Source organism: Myotis yumanensis, unplaced genomic scaffold (genome assembly GCF_028538775.1).
Source record: "Myotis yumanensis isolate MYYU_CA2020_CCGP unplaced genomic scaffold, mMyoYum1.0.hap1 SCAF_16, whole genome shotgun sequence".
NCBI lineage: Eukaryota > Metazoa > Chordata > Mammalia > Chiroptera > Vespertilionidae > Myotis > Myotis yumanensis.
In genome coordinates, this window is record NW_027223767.1 from 27,429,073 (window position 1) to 27,452,474 (window position 23,402).

The window sequence follows — 23,402 nt, forward strand, 5'->3', positions numbered from 1 at the left end:
TTTTATCTCAATGGAAAATATCTGGAAGAAGATTCAAAAACTGGTATCAGCAATTGCCTCTGGGAAGCAAGCTAAGGGGAAATAACCTTTTGTAGTGTTCATATATTTTCCATATGTGATGTCGCTTTTTTTAAAAGAAAGATATCAGATCTGCTACTTGTAAACCTGAATTTTATCCCTTTCAATGGATGAAATAATGGGTGCAATTAGAAAATTCAGATATTTCCAATGTCTTCTGATAAATGAAACCTTTGTATACAAGTTCACAAACCATTTAAAAATCTTTAGTCTCGTAATACTAGTCAGATAATTTATGGCCAAATTTTAAAAGTAAATTTCTTTGTAGCATAATGAGACTACATCTTGCTAATATATGGTATTTATATTTGTAACAATTAAATGGTTTATTGGGTCTCTTGGGTTTCTAATTTGCAAATTTGTTTTCAGCAGAATTATTGGACTTCGCAGTTTTAGGCCATATTCTTTGTCACAGTAAAAACTAAAATAAATAAACTTTTACTTTTTCATTCTCCAGTCCCAGAGAGCATTTAGCCACACCTCCTTACCTCCATATACACACACATTTTCAAATATTTCTTCTCTTTGTATGCTACTAAAATTTTTAGTTAACTTATCAGTATTGTTTGTACATGCTTTTTAAAAATCAAAACCCTGAAGACTGAGATGTTCATTACTTTTCTATTTTGAGGCTCAAAGAAATAAAGAATAGTAAGGACATTTATAAACAATGAGCACGATGAACACATTGATTTGAGACCTTCCCTTTCAAAACAATTTTTTAAAAATTATTGAGTGGTGATCATTAAGAGGCTGGAAATGCTCAATTTCAGTCATGACCCAACTCTAGTAGGTTTTTTAGTTTCTATCAAAAATAGAAGACTATTCCGTAAAGAGGACAGCTTCTGCCTGGACTCTAGCTTTTACTTTCATTCACTGCTGGAGCTCAATGACAGGTGAACTTCAAGGAGAATCCTCTAGGTTTTCTGCAATGAAAGAGACCACATTCCAGGTCTAGAACTGGAGTTGCCCAGGTTCCCAGAGTCCTGGCCCTGTTCTAGGAGAGTTAAAGCAACAGTGGGTCCATGCAGCAGAGCTCCCTGGGGTCTGCTGTCAGCAGTCAGATGATGTGATTCAAGCATTTGTCAACACCCTCCAGCAATTACTCTCAGGAGATTCATCTTGGTGACTGGGTTAAAGTAAGATTTAAAAAAAAAGAAAGAAAGAAAGTGTAGAAAGGTCACTGTTTTCAGATATGCCAGACCTTCATGGGAAATCTAAGTTATCTGTGCACAATGTTGGTGGTGAATGAGCTAGGCAGACCACTCCAAATATTATAAGTCATAGGATCTACAGAAAACAAACGTTTTGCACCATGTGTCACCAAAGCAGGTGGTTGAAGTCAGAAAATATACCTACACCTACTAGCTGTTGGGAAGTCACTAAACACTCTAGGACTCAGCACCCTTACCAGAAATATAAGAGTAAGAAGTAACCTAGCACAGCTAGTGAGATTTAAATGTCTCCCATGATCCTCCTTATACCAACGCTGGTCATCAAATTAAAACATGAACTGATCATGTTATTCTGTTCATAAACCTTCACTGGCTCCCACAAGATAAAACCCTTTAGCATTGCATTCAAGAACTTTCACATATCAGCCATCCCTCAGCCTTCACATCCTGCTTCCTCTATTGAAAGCATCCCATCTTTACTTTATTATGCCCAATGTTTTCAACCCTCAGTCTCTCTCCCTGGAAAGTCCTGCTCTGTTGTAAAATCCTACTCAATCTTCTAAATCAGACCCTTTCCTTAACCTGTACCCCTCCTAATTTTGTTGGCCTTTGGAACTTCAATAACACTTTGCTCACCTGCCTGCTGGTCTGTGAGTCCTAGGGCAAAGATGATGTCTTATTCATGTTTACATCCCCATCATACAGCACTGTGCCTTCCAACCTTAAAGATGCTCAAAAAAGTACTGGCTCATACATGGAAATGGAACTACATGAAGGTGTTTTTACTAGTAAACTAGAAGCCTCATTAAAATGTAGTAATTATTGTCATTGAAGATGAAGAACCTGAGCAATAAGGAGAATTATACATTTAAAGGAATGAATCTCGCAAGCTTTTAAAATCTAGATACTACATTTTTTTTCCAGGGCCCTGCAGGGGAACTGATGGGTATACCAGGGGGTGGGCCCCTTGACGTTATAAGGCATAACACCTTACCCTTCATTATGGGACAGAGCTGGTCCATGGAACTATACCTTCATCTGATGGCTATTGAAGATTCAGAAAGATCATCTCTCAGACTTTCTCAAAATCAAAACTTATAAATCTGTGTACCACTATGATTCCTTGTCTACAGCTACTGTTTTCCTCGCCTTTTAGTACAAGCTGCAGTGTCACTTAACTATGAGGGAAAGAGGCACTAGACTTTGAGCCCAGACAGACATGGGTTTGAAATATGACCCTCTCATTCATTCCCAGTGTGTGGCCTTGGACAGCACACTCAGTCTTACAGAGCCAGTGACCTCACCTCTAAAAATAAGAGAAATGCATAACAGGGTTGTTGTGAAAAGCAAGTAAGAAAATGTGGAAGAAGGTATTGCAAACTAAAAATGTTATAAAACTGTAAGATGTTATTCCCATGATGAGAAGTAGACAAGTACCAGCCGCAGTCACGCCTTCCTTTATTACTTACTCCTTTCCCCATTTCTTTCTCCTGGATGCCCTTGCAGAGGGACCACAGTACAAATGTACATCTGACTGGGCTTGGGTCTGCTTTTGCATAGAGGTTTGCTCTAATCCCTAATAAGGCTGATCTACTTTTCCTCCATAAAGGGAGAACTTTTGTGGGGGAAATAACAGTTTCAGCAGCCCCTGTGGTAACAGAGCATTTCTTTGATCTCTTGCCACTATCTGAGTGTTGTTTTGAAAGTTACTTAAGGATGAAAGCATCCCCAAAAAAACTTACTGTCAAAGGGGATTTTAGCTCACCTCAAATCCAACCAACTCTGAGGTTTTGCATGTGTAAAACTGAGATGGTGACAGCTACATAAATATTAAATGAGCAATGAGATGTCAATGTTTTCATTACTGTTTGCAATTGAACTTGGAGTAAAGCTGAGACCAGTTACATACACCTGGAGAGAGAGTATGGTTTTTGATATGACCACGATATTTGATTTGGAAATTTTTAAGTATACAGTGTTGCTAATAGCTCTTAGTTAAAAAAAAAAATGTAGTTGAACTCCAGTATTCACCAGTTCCTATGAGAGCTTGAGATGCCAAATATTTTGGGTTTACGTAAAAATTTGGCTCACAAATGCCTCAATGAATAGGAAAAGCTGTCTCTTGGTGGGTAATAGGAAGTCAGGCCATTTCCTCCTACTCACAAAGGGTGAAGATAGTGCCAACCCTAATCTGGTATCCTATCTCCCATGGGTCATGGCACTAGTATTTTTCTGGTCTCCCTGACTACAGCCTTGCCCTCTCTAGTTTTTCTCCAAGGTACTGATCTTTCTAAATTGCAAATCTAATCACTTAATGGCCTGATCATTGAGCAGCAACAAAATGACTTCAAACTGTTGACCCTTATTAGCTTGACACTGAACTCCTGCTTCCCTATTGAAGTTCATCTGTGATTAAAGTCACTTTCCCATCTCACCTCACCTGTTCTCCTGTCCCCATAATCTTCTTGCCCCTTGCAGTTCCCTGACCACACCAGGAATCCCTTTGCACAAGCAGCAACCTCTGTCTGGAATGCCTTTGGCCACTCTCTCCACACGGCAGACCTACACATCCTTTAGGACTCTGCCAAGAGCCAGCTTGTCCAGAAAGCTATCACTGACCACCGTCTCCCCAGACTTAGCCTGCTTCTATCATAGCACTAATATTGCATTATAACCTTGTAATGATTTGTCTGTCTCTTCCATAAGACTTATTTGTCTAGAGGGCTAGGCTTAGGCTTTATTCGTATTTGCATCCCAGCACTTTACAGCATTGGGTCTCTGGTAAGATGTAAGTGAAAAGTCTAATAAATCAATCAGCCAATCAGTGCTAGATTTAAAGTTGGATTTGATTTCTTATCCCAAATATACCAGCAACTAGTTTGGGTTGGATACTGGATCAACAGATACAAAATTCAATAAATTCAACTATCTTTACTTATTGAGAACCTATTATATGTATTCCCCTCCAATAAACCCACATAATTCTTTTTCTTACAGTCTATGGACCAAGTACCTTACTCCCAAGATTTAAATATTGCCAATTACTTTCTTGCTCTACCTTGTTACCTTAGAACAGATAAAAGACTTTTCAAAATCTTAAGAGCTCCTTTCCCCCTCCCCCCTCACACTGGGTGACCTTTCTAGAATATTTATAAAACAGTAGCCTGGTGGGAGCATTCGAAATCTTGCTTCCCAGCAAATGTCATCAGTTTGGTTCAAATAAACTCTTAAAACTAAAATATAGGTGTGTGTGCGTGCGCACCTGGTTCTTTCTTTTTAACTGTGAATTGACAAAGTCTTCTTTATTAAATCAATTGCTACATTCATTCACTTAAGACATCTTTATTGACACCTACTATGTGCCAGTTGTTCCCATGGACCAAGATAAAGGGCATGGGGTATTCTGCTAGTTTGAACAGATGAGCTGAAAAATGTTCAACATTATACATTTTAGATCCAAGCTACTGATTAAAATGTCTTTTGTAAATGTTGCAAATATAGAGACATCATATGTAAGTATATACCAAAGGCAACAAACAAAATACAGATAACTATAGCACTATCCTAAGAAAAGTAATTAGACCCTTCAAATAGCTCCAGCTAGGATATACATTGTACACTATGATGTGTAATTTTTATTGGGATCTCGAAAAGCATACATGTATGTTGCTTACAATATGAAGGGTTTTTCCTGATCCCCAGAAGTTCATTTGGGATTCCTGGACCTCAGGCAAAGAATATATTGCATGAACATGTTGAGGTTTGTGCTCTCTGTATCAGCCAGTCTGATCATCCACACAGAAGCAGAAGTTGAGCCTGGGAGAAGACAGGGCTCTTTGTGTCCCTGGGAATCTCTGGAAGGCTTCTTCTTGCCTTGATGGGAAAATCTAAAGATTGGATTTTTCAGGATCAATAAGGCACCCTTGTTGAGTAATTTACAGTAGAATGTGAAAGCAAATACAGAAGGGACACACCCCAAACAGAACATTCCTCTTGGTAAGGCACAAAGAGAGGACTGTGGCTGGCTGCTCCCAAGGTGGTCTCCTTTCTGCTTGCTCGCTCTCTTTCTCTCTTTCCTCTCTCTCACAAATTCCGATGGATCCTGGGGAACCACTCTTGCTTTGGAGTTGGTTTGTTCCCAGGTCATCCATCCTCTCTCTCACCTCCGCTTAAGTGTCTCTAACCAGAGGAGAGAGAAACAGGTGGGGGAAAAAGATATGTCTTATTCAGGCCTGGGGAGGGCTGGGAGTAGGCTTTTGGAGGGAGGAAGACAGCACCAGTGAGGTTATTTACAGAACATGAACCAGGCTCAAATTATACACCAGCAGTTTACACAAGTCTTCTGTGACTATTCACATTGCTGTTTTTTGTTGTTTTTTACATCAGTACTTATCTTGTCGCTAACATCAAAATACAGAACAACTTCATGAGACTCCCAGGCCCCCAGCATCAATACAATCCTCTGTTCTGCTCAGTGGTCACTATCCCCAGCCCTCTCTCCCTTTTGAAAGCACAACAAGGAAATCACAGTAGTGGAGACAACTCTGGTCCTAGGGGAAAAGGGACAGAGGTGCCAACCAGGAGCCTGGCCTTAGGTTCCCTCAGTACAACTCAAATGTTAAAAATACTTTCTGCAAGCTTTTCACAGTTGGAGCTCTCTCAAACTTAAAAGACCTCAACATGGCTACTAGTCCATTTATCACTTTATCCCCACATGTGCTCCGGAGGCAGACAAAACACCCATGGGTTCAAGTCCATATTCTGCATTAATAAGCTGTGTGGCCTTGAGTTAGTTATTTAAAAGTTTTGAGTCTCAGTTTCCTCATCTGAAAAATGAGAAAAATACTACCTACCCTATGGGACTGTTATGAGGATGAATAATAAAATATTTCAGGGAAGTGCCCATTGGGCTTTTAATTATTTAAAAGCAACATTACTCTCACCCTTGTCCAAGCTGTCGTTGTTTCACATTGGTATTCCTACAATAGTTTCAGAGCTAAGCTAGTCTCTGTGACTCTGTTCATACCCCCACAGGTCCACTGAAGCCAGAACAATCTCGTCAAAGCATCACAATACTTTCCTTCATGGAAACCTCATAAGTGCACTTGGAATAAAATCCACACTCCTTACCTTACTATAGTGTACAGAAGGGGCTGGCAAACTGAGACCTCTTGCCCAAATCTAGCCCAATAAAAGACCTCAACATGGCTACTAGTCCATTTATCACTTTATCCCCACATGTGCTCCGGAGGCAGACAAAACACCCATGGGTTCAAGTCCATATTCTGCATTAATAAGCTGTGTGGCCTTGAGTTAGTTATTTAAAAGTTTTGAGTCTCAGTTTCCTCATCTGAAAAATGAGAAAAATACTACCTACCCTATGGGACTGTTATGAGGATGAATAATAAAATATTTCAGGGAAGTGCCCATTGGGCTTATTTAAAAGCAACATTACTCTCACCCTTGTCCAAGCTGTCGTTGTTTCACATTGGTATTCCTACAATAGTTTCAGAGCTAAGCTAGTCTCTGTGACTCTGTTCATACCCCCACAGGTGCCCAATAAATATTACAGGGAAGACAAAATGCTCAATTAACACAGATTTTCTTTAAATGTCTACAATGTGCAGATACTTTTCTAGGCCCTGAGAATATGATGGGGGGAGGGGGGGATAAACTCATGGAACTTACATTTTCTTGGATAAACAAGTAAACTAATAAATAATTATAGATAATAAATGCTAAAATTAAAGTAATAGAATAACTGTGAAAAAGGATGAGTTTGGTACATATAACTTGCTATGTTAGAGAAACAGAAAGTGCAGATAAAGCAAAATGTGTTGAATAGGACAGGTGTTACAAAGAAGTAGGCAGGAGCCAGATCATGACTCCTCATAGACTAGCACTCTGCAAACTCTTTCTATAAAGGGTCAGATAATAAATATCTTAGGCTTTCTGGGCCATATGGTCTCTGTTGCAACTATTCTGTTCTGCCACTGAGACAATATGTAAAGAATAAGTAGGTAGTGTTCCAATAAAGTTTATTTGTGGACACTGAAATTTGAATTTCATGTAATGTTGACATCACCAAATATTTTTATTTTCTTTCTTTGGTGTAAAAATCATTCTTAGCTCACAGGCTGTACAAAAACAGAAGGTAGGCTAGATTTGGGCAAGAGGTCTCAGTTTGCCAGCCCCTTCTGTACACTATAGTAAGGTAAGGAGTGTGGATTTTATTCCAAGTGCACTTATGAGGTTTCCATGAAGGAAAGTATTGTGATGCTTTGACGAGATTGTTCTGGCTTCAGTGGACCTGTGGGGGTATGAACAGAGTCACAGAGACTAGCTTAGCTCTGAAACTATTGTAGGAATACCAATGTGAAACAACGACAGCTTGGACAAGGGTGAGAGTAATGTTGCTTTTAAATAATTAAAAGGAGACCAATTTGCAATATATTGTGCAGGAGGAGTTGAAAATACATGTGCATGAATCATTATACTACAAAATACAGAGCATCAATGCCAGAAAAAATGACAGATTTAATCATTCTGGGAAATCAGAGAATGACCAGGAGTTGGACACTAAGCCTTTCACCTGAGTAGGTATATTTTTGGGTTTTTTTCCCCCTCTGAGTAGGTTTTTGACAAGAAGAGACAGTTGAGGCATTAGGCTGGAAAGATGACTTATTTCTTGAAAGTCTGCATGGTGATGGGGAAAGAACTTTGGTCTGAGATAGACTTGGCCTCTCTAAATCTCCTGTCCTCATCTCTCATCTATAAAAATGGACCATAATAGTAAACTGCAAGCTTCTTGAGACCAGGAACCACATCACTTGCCTCTCCATATACCAGAACCTAGCTGATCAATAATCTGACACCAACTCAATGAGTATTTACCAACCTACTATATGCTATGGCATGTGGTGTTGGGGAATCTATATACATATTCACTGTACTTATAGAGCTTTCACGATTGAAGAGGTAATTCACTAATAGATAATGACTGTGCTACAAAGGAACAATATTTGGTGTTCCAAGAGATATGACAGGGACTTGATGTTACACTGGGATCAGAGAAGGCTTGTGTGCAGAAGGGAAAAGGAAGGGATAATTAATGGAATGAAAATGAGAAAGGAGGAGGAATAACATTTCTGGCAAAATGAACACTATGTGTGAAAAAGGAAGGAGCCTGACATGTTCAAGGACCTAAAAACTGGAGAGAGAAAGAGAATAGTGGGCACTCTGAAACTGAAGCAAGAGGTAGAGAAGGCCAGATGATCTAGAGCAGTGGTTCTCAACCTGTGGGTCGCGACCCCTTTCACAGGGGTCGCCTAAGACCATCGAAAAACACATATATAATTACATATTGTTTTTGTGATTAATCACTATGCTTTAATTATGTTCAATTTGTAACAATGCGGCATTAGGAAGGTTGAGAACCACTGATCTCAAGCCTGATGGGCCAGGATAAGGATTGAGGGTTTTATCTCAAACTCAGTAAGAAGTTATAGGTGAGCTTTGGGTCCACGCAGACTTGGCTTTAATTCCCAGTTTATCCACTTGTTAAACTGGTGGAATTATTGAATAAATGACTTAGCCTATCTTGTAGGAATATTGTGAGAAATAAATGAGGAAGTTATCTGTAAAAGAACCTGGTTGGTTTCCATTAAGTGTCAATTTTCCTTCCTTGGAGCACAGGTTAATGCTGACAGTAGTGGGACATAAGGCTCAGAAATTAGGTTAAATGACCAGCTAAGGAGTCCTTAATTTGTAGATCACAGTGAGCAAAATGGCTGAGGACTGTCCCCCCACCACCACCATCAGGACCCACACACAAATCAAACCCACTCTATCTGAACCCCTCCTCCATACTCTCCAAGAGGGTGGGGTGGGTCTCCAAAGATCAACATGGCATGGGTCCTGTCCTTAAGGAGTTTAATCTGTTAAAATTGTAATGAGGAAAATGGTATGTTAATAATGGGTACAGTAAGAGAATGAAAGAAAAGCCAAAGCCAGTGCTTTCTCTGAGTGAAGGCTTCTCATCTGGCAGGAAAGTTGGAATGTTTTTGCTTTTGCCCCTGTGGATGGTTATTTTAATTCCATGAGGGCCCTACAGGATTCAGAAAACTGTAAATTGGCCACATATCTTGGACCTTGTGTATATAAATCAAATAGCTGATCCTGTGATCCCCTGCCTGGTATTCTTTAGAAATGTAAAATTGCTTGCTGGAGCTCTCCCCCGGCAGACAAGAAGGGCATCAGCCTGCTGGAAACAAAACAAAACAAAACAAAAATCTCAGCATCCCAGGAAGCTTTGCCAGGAGAAGAGCTCTTATCCCACTGAAAAGATGTCAGATCCTGTGTAGTCTCAGAGGAGTGGTGGGTAGGAGTCCCAGCCTTCAGATCTCTGTCACTTGGTTTGAGTCCCTGCTATTGTTCAACTTTATCCATTGCAGCTTTTAAAAAGCTCGTACATCTATAATAAACAAATATTATTATCTGGACACTTTCTCTTAAAAAGTAGTCTAAAGCAAATAAAAATTTGTCTGGACAACTTACACTAGTAGTCCAAGGATATGGCAATGTTCCAAGGAAAATTAAAAAGTTTTTCTAAACTAATGACTAAAGTCTCTATTTTCAGTCCACAGTGTCCTAAAGGTGGTCATTCATAAAGCCCAGATAATCATAAATTATAATAGTAATGTATAATAAAGCATATAATGATGAGGTACAGATAATCCTGGTTAGGTGCAGCGCTCTTTCACGGCATCAGGGGTAAAGGACTGGTATGTCCTGCCATCCATGCAATCAACACTCAGGTTCCTGTTGGTTGGCCCCTGACTCTGCCATCCTTTTGTTGCAGTCATGTTTATGGATTCCCACCCTGCAGGCTGTGTGCTCTGCCAGTGTGGCTTAGGTAAAAAGAACTGACTTATGCTGGGAGCCTGGGCACCTGTACTAAGTGCTTGCTTGGTAACTGAAATTCTGCGCCCCGATTCCTTCACTGTGCCACTCCTGCCTCCTAAATGAATGGCACATACCTCATTCTTGTGTCCTGGTAACAGAATGCTACCTAAATTATGCCTAAGAAATCTACACTCCTTAAACATTATACCCAGCTGGTCAGGATACACCCACCCTTAGAGTCCATCTGAGCAGTCATCAAGCATTTATCTAGTGGTAACGATTTAACAATTGGCTCTATGTGTGTGTGTTGGGGGGGGGGGGGGGGGTATATATGTATATATGCATACATATGCATACACTTTTATAAATTTCACTGACAGAAAAGATATGCAGCACACAATTTACAAATAATAAGAAAATATATATACTTTTTTTTTTGTAAATTCCTTGTAGCCTATTGATTCTCCCAAAATGTTTAGTTTTATCAAACTCTTGAATCCATAGTCAACCTATAGCTGCAAGTAACAATGAGTGTAGTTCCAATGTAAATGTTGCTTGGTATTTCCATTTATTTTAAGGATGCAAAACAAAAATGAAACAACAAAAACTTATGTTGGAACTTCACTCATTTGTCAATGACATTCTTTGTTGAATTAAATAAGTTTTCAAGCACCAAACAAATTTTTCTTCAATTTTTTTGTGCTACTCATTATTTAATAGCCACAGAAACTTTTAACTTTAATCTGCTTTATCAACATTTTCTCCATCACTTTCTTAAGTCTAGACCAGTGGTCAGCAAATTTCTCCTGTAAAGGGCCAGAGAGTAAATACATTAAGCTTCATGAGCTATATATAGTCTCTGTCACATATTTTTCATTGTGTGTGTGTGTGTGTATTTTTTTTTTTTACAGTCCTTCAAAAATGTAAAAACCAAAACCATTCTTAGCTCCTGGGCCATACAAAATCTCAGGCCAAATTTGTCTCATGGAACTGTAGTTTGCTGATACCTGGTCTAGACAGTCCACAAAATGAAAAATCAAGCCCTGGTTTATAGTATTTGCTGATTTCTATGGTGTAAATATTCCTACCATGGCCAATTTCAAGCTACCAACGTGATGTCACTAAGTACATTGGGAAGAGATATTCAGTAGTACACCATTATATGCTATTTATACCATACAGATACAATAGGTATCAATAAGCCCAAGGGCATCTATACTTCTATACTAATAAAAGGGTAATATGCTAATTAGACCAGGAGATCCTTCCAGGAGACCAGGCGTCCTTCCGGACAAAGCCATGGTGGTGGGGCAGAGGCGGTTAGGGGCGAGCAGGCTGGCGGGGGAGGGGGGGCAGTTGGGGTGAGCAGGCTGGCAGGGGAGGCAGTTGGGGGCGAGCAGGTCGGCAGGGTGGGCAGTGGGAGCAAACAGGCTGGCGGGGGGGGGGCGGACAGTTGGGGGGCGAGCAGGCCGGTGGGGGGTGGGCAGTTAGGGGTGATCAGATCGGAAGTGGGGGGGCAGTTGGGGGCGATCAGGCCAGCAGGCAGAGTGGTTAGGGGCAATCAGGCAGGCAGGCAGGTGAGCAGTTAGGAGCCAGCGGTCCCAGATTGCAAGAGGGATATCCGACTGCCGGTGGGGATCGGGCCTAAACCGGCAGTCGGATATCCCCTGAGAGGTCCCAGATTGGAGAGGGTGCAGGCCAGGCTGAGGGACAACCCCCCCCCCCCCCCCGCATGAATTTCGTGCATCGGGCCACTAGTAATTAATAATAAAATGCTGTAAAAATAGAGATGAGTTTTAGGTACTTACTGCATTTGTCTTTAATATAATTTCTTTAACTTTAAGTTTATACAATTTAATTTTTCATGATGGCTGTATTAACCACCAGTTCACAAAATTCTGAAATTTAAACATTCAGCTCTTGTGAGCTATATGGGTCAACTTCAGCACCCTGTTGCATTTATTGCATATAAATATGAAGCAAGGCAAAGCTCTGACTTCCTCCCTTCCCCTATTTGTGCTTCCTTTGAAAGCCACCCTATATCATACCACTTGGTCTCAGATGTGACACAAGAAGTGGATTTTGTACGCTACTTTGTGATAAATTTGACACCTTCCCCAAACCAGTGAATGTGTCTACTAAGGACAGATATCCTATAAATGTAAGAAAATAGTGACCTCTATATGACCTAGGTTTGTGGATTATTTATGCTCCCAATAACTCAACTAGTGCAGATTATTCAGACTTTCTCATCCCCAAACTATCAACATTACTGAGGGAATTTGGTTTGAAGACATTCCTAGTTCTCCTAGCTAAGTGACCAGATAAATAATGAGAGGTAAAGCCCATGGATCTCATTGGAGACATGAGGCTGGCAGCAACTGGGCCTCTGAAGACTGGTATGCATTCAACAAACATTTATGCTAGGCTTGGAAAGAGAGAAAGCCCCACTAGTAATAGTATGAACCATATAAATGATAATGCCTTTCATTTAAAAAACCAATGGCATCATGAGAAAGAATACTTTCAGGTAAGAGACATATAGGATGAACTATTAGGAAGGACAAAAAGAAGCAAATGGATCTGACTGTGGAGCTTTCTCTGTGGTTACTTGTAGTGCTTTATGTACTTCTCAAAACCTGAATATTTAGACATCCCTGATTCATGTCTGTATCTGTGTGTCACTCTAGCATATGGCAGGCAAAACCAAAACAGTATACAGTATATACAGATGGGCACTTATTATTTGTGGGGTGGCAGAATCTGACAATAAGTAATTGAATACAACCTTCCAATTCCAACTTTGCTTTTAATCTTCTAGGAGTCGTGGGTCAGGAAGGCTTTACTAGTGTCCAAAAAAAAAAAAAAAAAAGGCCGTTTGCTCTTAATTTAAATCATTGTTTTTCTAGAGAAATTTAATTTGGGGGGAAAATGTTTTTCTAATTAACTAGAAGACCATGTGCTATGCAAACAATAAAGATTTTTGTTTGAATGTGATGCATGCCCCGATCCTAGGACTACCAAGGGAATTTATAATAAAATATGCAAGCAGCTCTGACCTCCTATTTTGCCAGAGCTAAACAGAATTCTCAGATCCAGAGTTTTCACGTCAGTTCCCAATTTAAAACCCACAAGTGTTGAGCGGGCTCATGCTTCAGCAAGACACATCTTCTCATCTCTAGAAATGACTGTATTTGGGTTTCTGGGCACGTCCCTCTCTCCCTCTTTCTTCCTCTTGTGCTATGGTTGGCCTGGAAGGTTAGAAACTGCACAATTAGATGGATCAGGGGAAGATTTCATAATGCTCTGGTGCTGGGCTAGACAGTCTAGCCAAATTCCGTTCATTAGCTAAGGCGCCAGGCTGAGTGTGGCCAGTAAGAATGCTGTTATGGTTCCATAGAAATGTTGATAGGAAATAGGAAATAAACTTTTATTTTGGGGGTTCCTGAGAGACAGTTTGGGCAAGTGAAGAGTCTGGGATGCTGGGAATCTGGAGGCCAGTAGTTAATCTCCATCTCAACCACTTACTGGGCAGCTCAAGCAACTTTTGCTCTCTTTTGACTACGTTTTTTCTGACACTGTTTTCTTACTCTTTATGTACCAGCATCAGAGTTCTGTCTACTTTAGACTTTAAATATTTGAAAGTCCAGAATCAAGCATTCAATTTCCCAGCATTTACTGAGCCACCTGTGGTGCTATAGTAAGTGCTTTGGATACTGGTATTAATTTGACATGGTCTTGCCCTCAAAAAGTATATAGACTACAGAGGAGACAGATGTCTTAAAAATTAAATACAAAACAATAATGCAAGTGCAATATAAGACAGAAAAATTGGCAAAGGAGCTTCCCTTGGAAGCCCAGGAGAAACTATCGAATGGAAATGTCCTTGAACCAGGTCTGTTTGAATGAAGAGGAAGATGATTTGGGGACAGAGTATAGCGTACAAAAAAAGAAAATGGCATAAGCAATGGGTCTGAGGTCCAGTGACTGGTGAGGCTGGAGTGGGGGGTGTGGGTGGAGCCTGGGCAAGAGGCGAGAGGATAACTTTTACTGTGTACTCCTCCCGGTGTGCAAACAGGATAAAACAACTCTGGGCTTTGAGGCATTAGAGACTTTAGGGAGAACCTGGACAATAGCAGGTTTGGGGTTTATTTTTTAATCAGATGAAATTAACTGGACATTGTTGCAATGTTATTTCTTTACACCTTTAGGATACATAGTTATCACATCTCAAAAAACTGGCCTGAAACTTAAAAGTGTTCCAGAGAGAGCAGGGTGTATTAATCACACAGTCTACAACAGGAGACTTATTATTTACCTGTGCGTTAGACTAAGTTCTCAGCTTGTACATCCTAACACTTCTAGTTCTGAGTTCTCTTTCTCATTGAGTCTGTGGCATTTCCCCTCACATTATAGGCTTTAGGTGACAAGCCCAGATCTTCAGTTCTTTTTCATCTTATACTTTTTAACACGTTAAGCACCATGTCAGTCACCGGTGACCGACACTATACTTTCTGTTTGGACTTCGTCAGTCTCTGGCCACCAACATATTGGTGAAATGGAATATCGCAGGCTAAACGGAAAGGAAGACAAAACAGGCTTGGCGCTTAAAGCGTTAACTTTGGTTTACATAGCTGCCATCAGGAAAATGGTCATGTTCAGCTAGAACTCTCCTGCCCAAATGATTCTACATTTCTAAAGCTTAGATAAAAATGAAGTATTTGTTAAAATAACAGTATCACATTTAAAATATCCATAGTTATTTGATTTAAATATAGTACATCACAGTTTGAGCCAGAGCCAAATTTTAAGAAATACTAACACCTAGGTTTTGTCTGTACCTTTCTTGCTCATGTTCAACTGCTATGAGCCATTGCATGATTAAACCCTGCTTCTATTTCCCAGACCTAAATAGAAACAGTTGCCTGATCTTTATCTTAAAAATTATAAGTCTTATATAGCTTTAAACTTCATATACATGGCTCCAGCCCTTCAGGGATTTAGAGCAAGCTTATATGTGATTTTCTCATGGCCTTAATATTAAGTCTTTAAATGACCTACACATAACTTTCCAGAGAGACCATGCTAACTTGCCTTCTTAGAATTCCTAGTTGGCTCTCAAAGTGGCTCCTGCTTACTCTGTTCCCTCTTCGTTCTTAAATTATCAGAAGCTCCTTTTTACATGTCAGAAGAATCCACGAACCCAGGAAAGTACATAGAAGAAAAGGATTATTGGTCATCCCAGAATAGGTTGGCCATTCCAACATGGATAATTTTTTTCCTTCCAAGTGAATCTTCTCTTTTCCTAGTCCCTTCCCTCTTTGAAGCCCATATGTGTTATAAGATCTAATTAGACTTAAATGCTTAAAACATTCTATTAACTATAAAAGCAGGACCACACGCACATTCTGACAAACCTGCTTCTGTGTTTTTATTCTGATTTTCAAGAAGCCAGGCCCTCTTTTCCACCTGGAACATGCTCTGTAAAACATATTCAATAGCACATAAACAGTTCTTATTCAAAAATAAATTGTGTTTCTTCAGAAATTTTAAAGATTGTATCTTTGAGCAACTTCTCATTAATCACTTGCCAAATAATCTGGTATCATTCCCCCTAATCCCTAACTCTTCTTTGGGATGCTACCCTGAATCCTTAGCTTGGAATCAGAAGCTCTTAATTATCAGCCTTGAACTTGGAGCTCCACCACATCAGTCAATCAAGCATGTTCAATGGCAATCAAGGATATTTTTGTTTCTAGAATTTTCTTTGTTCTTTCTAGATGTCTTTATACATTTGCTACTAATTTTCATTCTGTTTTGTTTGTGATAACTCCCTCAATGATTTCTTTTTTTCCTTTAGTTAAAATATTATTCAAGATTATTCTCTGATTACAAACCCACTCCAATTTGACTTTCAGAGATGACTTCTTCAAGAGCTAGTAGTTCCTAATATGCAGAATAAAACATTTTGAAAACAATTATACACATATATACAACGTATATAAAAACATATATATGTGTGTTTTAGAATACATATTTATAAGGAGGTAGAGAGTTATAACTCTCAATTTGAAAGTTAACATAACTGTAATCATTTGATTTTAACTGGGTTTTACAATATGCCTGAAAGCTTCAAAGGGCAAAAGACTAGAGAAGAAGAAAATATCTCCATGTTGGAAAAAAGCAGTCTATTCCAGGTGTGTGTGTGTGTGTGTGTGTGTAAAATATTTAGTAGGCACCATCTATGTACTGCATACACAGATCCACAAACCAGAGAGGAAAAGAAGTGACACTTTTCCTATTCTCAAGTTTCTCAGGATCTAATAAGAAAAAGAGACACAATAAAGCATAATGTGTTTAATAAACCTTGTTTTTATATGAATAAAGAACTCTACGAGCACAAAAACAGGTGTTTAATTAATTATTGCACAGGAATTAAGAGTTGGCTTTGCCAGGTCTTAAACAATTAGTAGGGTTTCACAAAGCAAAAGTTGGAAGATGAGCAAAAGACACAGAGGCAGAAAAATACACACAATAATCAGATAACAGGACTTACATAACAAGGAATTTGCTTTGGGAAATGGAAGAAGATGAAGACAGGAGAGTAAGGTTGGAACCAGATCATGAAAGTCCTTGAATGCCTTGGTAAAAATTCATTTTATTTTGAAAGCACTATGAAAGATTTTAAGTGGAGGAATGAAATAAATAGATCTGCATTTCAAAACTATAATTCAGGTTATATAGTAAGAGGATTGTATATGAGGATGAAAAGATGAACAGAAAAATAAATTAGGAGAGCTAATCAGTTGATCTATCAGGCTTATAAAAAAATCAATTGCAGAGCTGATGATCATGATTATAAAGGCCTGTTCCACAGTAATTTCAGTGTGAGGGGAAGAGGGAAAACTTAGAACCTATTGGGTTTAGTAATTTACTCATTGTAAGGAATCAGGGGGGAAAGAGGAGGTAAGGATGCTCTGAGATTTGAGATTGGGGGACTGGGTATGTGTGAGTACCATGAGCTAAAATTGATAAAACAAGAGAAGAAACATATCTTGGCAAGTACTTAAGAGATACTCAAGTGGAGTGAAGACTTACAGGAGGAAATTAAAGCTCCAGAAAGAGGTTATACCTATAATTATAGTTTCAAGAGGCACAGCTGGAGCCATAACAGTGACTAAGGTCATTTTACCTGTGGCAAGTATGAGGAGTAAATAGAAGAGCCAAACCCCCAAAGAATAGCACATCAAAGGAAGAAGAAAAGGGGAACCCTGGGAGAGCCTGGAATGTGGAAATCAGGAGGGAGAAGCAGAAGAGAGTGTGCAACTAAAACCAATGGGAAAGAAGGTTGTAAAAAAATAAGGGAGGCCATTGTGGCAAAATTTCCTAAGAAGAGGTTTGTGGATGGTCAGAACACTAGTAATTTTAGGAGAGCAATTTTGAGAGAGTGAAGAAAGCAAGGCAGACTCCCAGGAGAATAATGAAAAGAGGTAGAGGGGCTGTAACTAAAGCAGAGAGATCTGTGACTCTGGGGAAGCAACAGAATTTAGGAATAGCTTGGCTTAATTTTGAAGTATTTAAGTGTCATAGAGAATGTAATTTAAATCTTAAAGTCTATAGCTTGTCATCATGAGGTTTAGAAACACGCAGGCCTTGTCTCCCATGTGACTCATTTAGGATTGCCTTAAATCCTGCCATATGTAAACTGTCCCTTAAGACACTTTTTACCAATGATACAAAATTTATCTTTCCTGATCATGGTTTTTTCAACCAGTGGTCTCACAGGAAAATGGAGTATTAGAATTTGGGTGTTAGATGTAACCTTGAATGAACACCCACTCTGAGGATGCCAGGTGTGAGGGGAGCACTGCAGAGGTCAGCCACAAATCCCAAGTCATGGGAGATAACGTCAGGAAGTAGAAGGAAAGCAGGGAATGGCATATGAGACACTCAGGAAAGAGAATGATTCCAGGGGAAGGTGTCAGGTTTTATGGGAGGAAATGAAAGGAGGCTTCTTTATTTCGAATATGAGAATGTCACTGGGACCCTGAAATAGCATTTTCAGTAGAACAGTGAGGCAGAAACCAGACTTGGGAATAAAAAGAATGCAGTGTCATAATGAAGCCTCTCACATATAATAAAATATGTCATCTTCTATATAAAGTGAACTTGTACATGTAATGTGCCTGAGAAAATGTGTGTCTATACACGCACACACACAAGTATTTAAGGTATATTAGTCATTGGTGAATAATTACTTTTTTTGGTCTTGTTTTAAAAAATATAATTGTGAATTTGGAAACTGACTTATGTGGAGGAGAATGTTAGATGTGTCAATATAGGAAAAAGAGGGTAAACTTACTATTTTTGAGAGAGATTCTGTGCTAGAGTGTCTTTATTTCTTAATGACAATTTCATCCATTCTCTCTTCCTCTCCCTCTGCCTCTTTCTGCCTCTCTTTCCCTCCTTCACTCCCTCCCAGTGGAATGGAGTATGTCCAAGGACTTCTGTCCTTTGGCTGGAGAAATCATCATGGAGGACCTACAGACGCTGAGATGCACAATTACAGGGCTTACAACGGTAAATGCCAAATCTTCCCCCTTAAACTTCCCATTCCCCTGCCCCTGATGTTTGTGCGGGGATTTTGGTAGCAAATGCCTTACTCTGGAAGCAACAGGCAACACCCAGTCCTCTGGCAACAACTGCCATTCGTTAAGCGTGATATGTCTGGTATCCATAATCTGAACTCCACAACGGAGTGAGCAGACAGCATGAACCACTTTGTAAGCTGCCATGTTCTACGGAGATCAGAAAAAGACTGGCCTCACACAAGCCTTGAAAGCTGCTGCTTTCTGGATCTCAGTCTAATCTTTAGGGGGGGATCAAAGGCTCCGAGAGATCCAATTTTGACTCCCTGTCTGATGGTAAAAATAACAGCCTCATCTATCCCTCACCCCCACAGCCTGGTTGAGATCAGTCATCAATTGGAGTCACACAATTTCCTGAGAAAAGTCCTTTTCCCTTGATTTAAAAAAAAAAAAAATCTGTCTAAATCTGCTCTCTCAAAAAAGAAGCTATATATGGTGGCGCTACATTTCTCAGTAACCTGAACCAATTTAAACTGTGAATGAAAAACTGGAACAAACTGTGCTTATTTGTTCAACCAATCTAAACTTAAATGTTAATTATTTATAGAACTATAAACCATATAAGCATACAAAATGCAAAATATAAAAACACCTAGCAAATCAGTTCAGACAGAAACAAACCCTATATTTCCTCTAATAATTAAAATGCAACAAAACTGGATCACCGAAATCTTTTTTTATAATGGGGAAAAAAACATTTTTAAGTAAACGTAAATCCAACCTGTAATTTTTTTTGGCGGGGGGAGAGCGGCACAATTTAAATAATATCTCAGGACCTTCACATGTGAGAGGTAGAGGGAGAATTTTGTTATTATTGTTGTTTTTCTGTTAGTCAATTAAAACAGTTCTATGTAAAGTACAATCCTGAAACCCAGCATTAAGAAGGTGCACCAGGGTACATCTCTTCAAATATGAACCAGCTCATTCTAACAGAATGCTTGGTGGTTGGGTCACCACCACAGAATCCTGACTTTTAGTTCTAATCACACGTCTACACCAGAGGCCAAAACTGTGGATTACCAGAAAAAAACAAACACAAGTGGGTGGCCCCCAGAGATGCTATCGGCAGACGGCAGACGACTGATTCCCAACCCTATAGCTCACATGATAGAAGAGGGCCATAGAGAACCCTAGGGAATTTCCATTGCTTGAAAAGAAAAAGTGTTATGGTGATAAAAATGGAAAGCTCTCCACAGAGAATTTCTCTAATATTTGAACTAATTTTTATAGGAATTAAGTTTTTCCACTTGGTCATCCAATAAGAACAATGCAGACAGTATCCTAATCACATAAAAGAGAAGTAGATTTACACTTCTACAGAGTCTCCATAACCTTGAGGTACAGAGAAACCCATTTTTATAGAAACCCATTTTTAATGTTAAAAAAATTTTAACTTTACATTAGAGTAAGCCCAATATTATTAAACCCCTAGCAAAGGCTCTTCAGAGATTGCTTTTTTTTTTTTAACTACAAACACCATTTTACAATTTTTGCAATCAATGGTTTATCAAATGCTGGCTTCTAAAATGCCCCTTTGAGTTCACCAGGAAAAAACAAACTCTTCAAAGCAAAAACATAAAGCCATACAAAACATTTTAAAAGATTATAAGCAAACAAAAATAACTCCTTAACTCATAATACCAGAAGACATTAAAGAATATATCATTGTTTTAATAACAGTTTTAAAGTGGAAGTAATATCAAATAATTAACTTTTTTGAAGTTTTGATAGGTGAGTTGAGAATGTTTATTGTAGCATTGTTTATTGTGGCGTAACGTGTGAAAATAATCCAAACTTGCACCAGTGAAGGATTAGTTAATAAATGGCTGTATTTGCCCCACAGAGAAGTACAATGCAGCCACTAAAAGAATGAAGCAGAACTTTAATGACTAATCTGAAAAGATATTCATTAAAACTTGTTACTTTTATAAAGCAAGTTGATCAGCTAAAATGGTGATGGTGGTTGTCTCTGGGGGAGGGGAAGATGAGAAAGGTGAGGGTGAAAAAGTACTCTTTTTTGGTAAACCTTATAAAACTGTGTATTTTAAAAATTGGTGTTTATGTGTTTTGGAGGGGCCAGAAAAAGTAATTTATGATATTGTATTTCTTGGCAAAGAAGAAAGCATAAAGAAAGCAAAAGGACACCCCCAAAATATGTATTATCATATGTAAACATAATAGTCAAGAAAAGCTAGAAAGCTAAAGTATGGGTGGTGGAGTAGTTTGCGCTCAAGTGATAAAGGAGTTCAGCAGACAAGAAACTCTACCTCTAGGGTAACAGTGACTAAATAAAATTCCTGATGCATTCTTCTATTTTGATACTTTGCAGGGCCAACAGTACTTTGTTCAAGTCTCAGCTTATAACATGAAAGGATGGGGACCTGCTCAGACCACGACGCCAACATGTGCCTCTCCTTCTAGTAGGTGGTGGTTGTGAACTCCCTCAAGCCTGGCAACAGGCTCCAACTCCCACTCTATCCTCAGGATGCCATTGCCATTCATTCCCTCTCTCCACTGCAGGGGACTAACTCAGGGCAGCATCTGCGCCACATAATGAATGATTTATCTGCAGAAATGCTCCCCTGGGAAGCAACTCAGTGGAATGAAAGGAGATATGTAACCAGCAAGACTAAATTTGGTGCCCATTAACTGTATAGCCTTCAAAGGTTACTTAAACTCTCAGAGTCTCAATTCAACATCTATAGAATGGGTCTGATCATAGCCTTACTCAGGGCTTTTGTGGGGATATAGTGAAACGACTCCGTGGCACTGGCTGGCCCAAAATACATAGAGTCCATTTTAGCTCTTATCACCCCTTTTGTGACAGGAACCTAGCAAATCTTACATTCCGTCAGAAGAAAAACTTTCTTACAAACAGGCACTCTGCCACAAATATAACTGATAATATCTGTTGTAGTGGCTGAAAAACCCAGCAAAGCCTCCTCTAATTATTTGAAGTTTAATCATTTATGCCCTGGTATATCTGGTAACTCTTTGTTAACCAGAAAAAACAATCTCCAAACATATCATGTAATATATTTTTCTGCATAATGAGCCTATTGCTGGTATTGTAGTTTTTTGGATCTTCACGAATGTGATAGTTAAAAATGGTATAAGATGCTTCCTGTGAGTGCAAATTGCTACTTCCTTTTTGGAACACAATTTGCCATCTATATCAACTACCATAAGAACATTCATTTCTTTCTAACCTATAATTACATATCTAGGAATTTAATCTAAGAAAACAGATGCAGACAAACAATTATGGACAAAGATGTGCAGTGCAGCAACATATTGGTATAGTGAAATATCATGTGTGGTGAGAGAACAAGTATTCTATATTAACTTAATGGTTAAATAAAGTATCATATAGTATCTATACTACAGAACAAAATGGTGTTTTACAAAACATTCATTGTGTTGAAGAAATTCTTACAGTATAAGCTTTGTGTAAAAAATGCAATATTTTTATACAACATTTAAACTGTGAGTTTGACTATAATTAGATAGGTGTGTCTGCATAGAACTCTCCAAATTTAATAGTGGATATCTGAGTTATGAGTTTTCTTTTTTATATTTATATACTTTTTGAGTATTATGATAACTCTTTACCCAGGACCAATCACAAATTGGTGGTATATTATGGGGTTTCCCATTCAGTATCTCACTTAATCCTCACAACTATCAGTCACCACTGTTCCGTCTTGTGGATAAGCAGCATCAGAGCTAACATCTATAAGACTCATTATATGCTGTGTGTTAATCTAGGAATTTATCATGGGTTAACTCTTTTAATCTTTATAACAAACCTACTGAGGTGAATTTTATTCTTAGACCCATTTTACTGATGAGAGAACTATTAACATAGAGAGGCACATACACACACAGAGCCCCACATCACCAAACTAGCAACCACTGAAGTCAGGTCCAAACCCTCCATCTCCTCTAATAATAAGGAAATAGGGATTCAGAGAGGATGTTGCCTTACTCAAGGTTACAACTCTGGTATGTGGCTAAGCCAGGATCCACGCCCAAACAGCTCAAGACCCGCTATCTAGACCAGGAGTAACTAGTGCCCCACTATCAGGCAGACAAGCCAACTAAGAACCAGCCAACCATTCCTGACTCCCATCTCTGGTGGATTCAGATAGCTAATCCAGATCATACAGAGCCTTATATCACTGATACCAGAGACTCTATAAGGCTCCTGAATCCCCTAGCACTTAATGATTTAAGTATTCCGGTCTTATTTAGACATCTTCTTATTCAAGACTTGTCAGAAATACAAACTGGGAATATTGAAAGATAAAGATAATAAGGGAACCAATCTCTTTCCAAGAAGAAAAGGAAATGGGTATGTATTATTGGAAATGGAGGGATAGAAGAGACAGAAAAGAAAAAAAAAAGCTAGCCTCAGCTCACTTGAAGGTAGGGCAGTGGGAAACCCACTCCAAATGCACAACCCATGCAAATTCGGATCTGCATGTGGATGCGTTTACATATAAACATCACATGTCTGGTTCTATAAACAAATTTTATTCAGACACTCTTCCTCACAGCTCATGTGAAGAGCTCTCTCCAAAATGACAAGAACAGT

General features: G+C 39.0%; 1 protein-coding gene across 1 annotated transcript in view; it reads left to right on the forward strand.

Annotated features, from left to right (window-relative positions):
• ANKFN1 (ankyrin repeat and fibronectin type III domain containing 1) overlaps positions 1-23,402 on the forward strand; it is a 286,284-nt gene that overhangs the window by 187,631 nt on the left and 75,251 nt on the right. The window contains exons 8-9 of the mRNA XM_070394069.1: positions 18,640-18,737; positions 21,135-21,225. Coding sequence (XP_070250170.1) covers positions 18,640-18,737; positions 21,135-21,225 — 189 coding nt within the window. The remainder of the gene's footprint in view (positions 1-18,639; positions 18,738-21,134; positions 21,226-23,402) is intronic.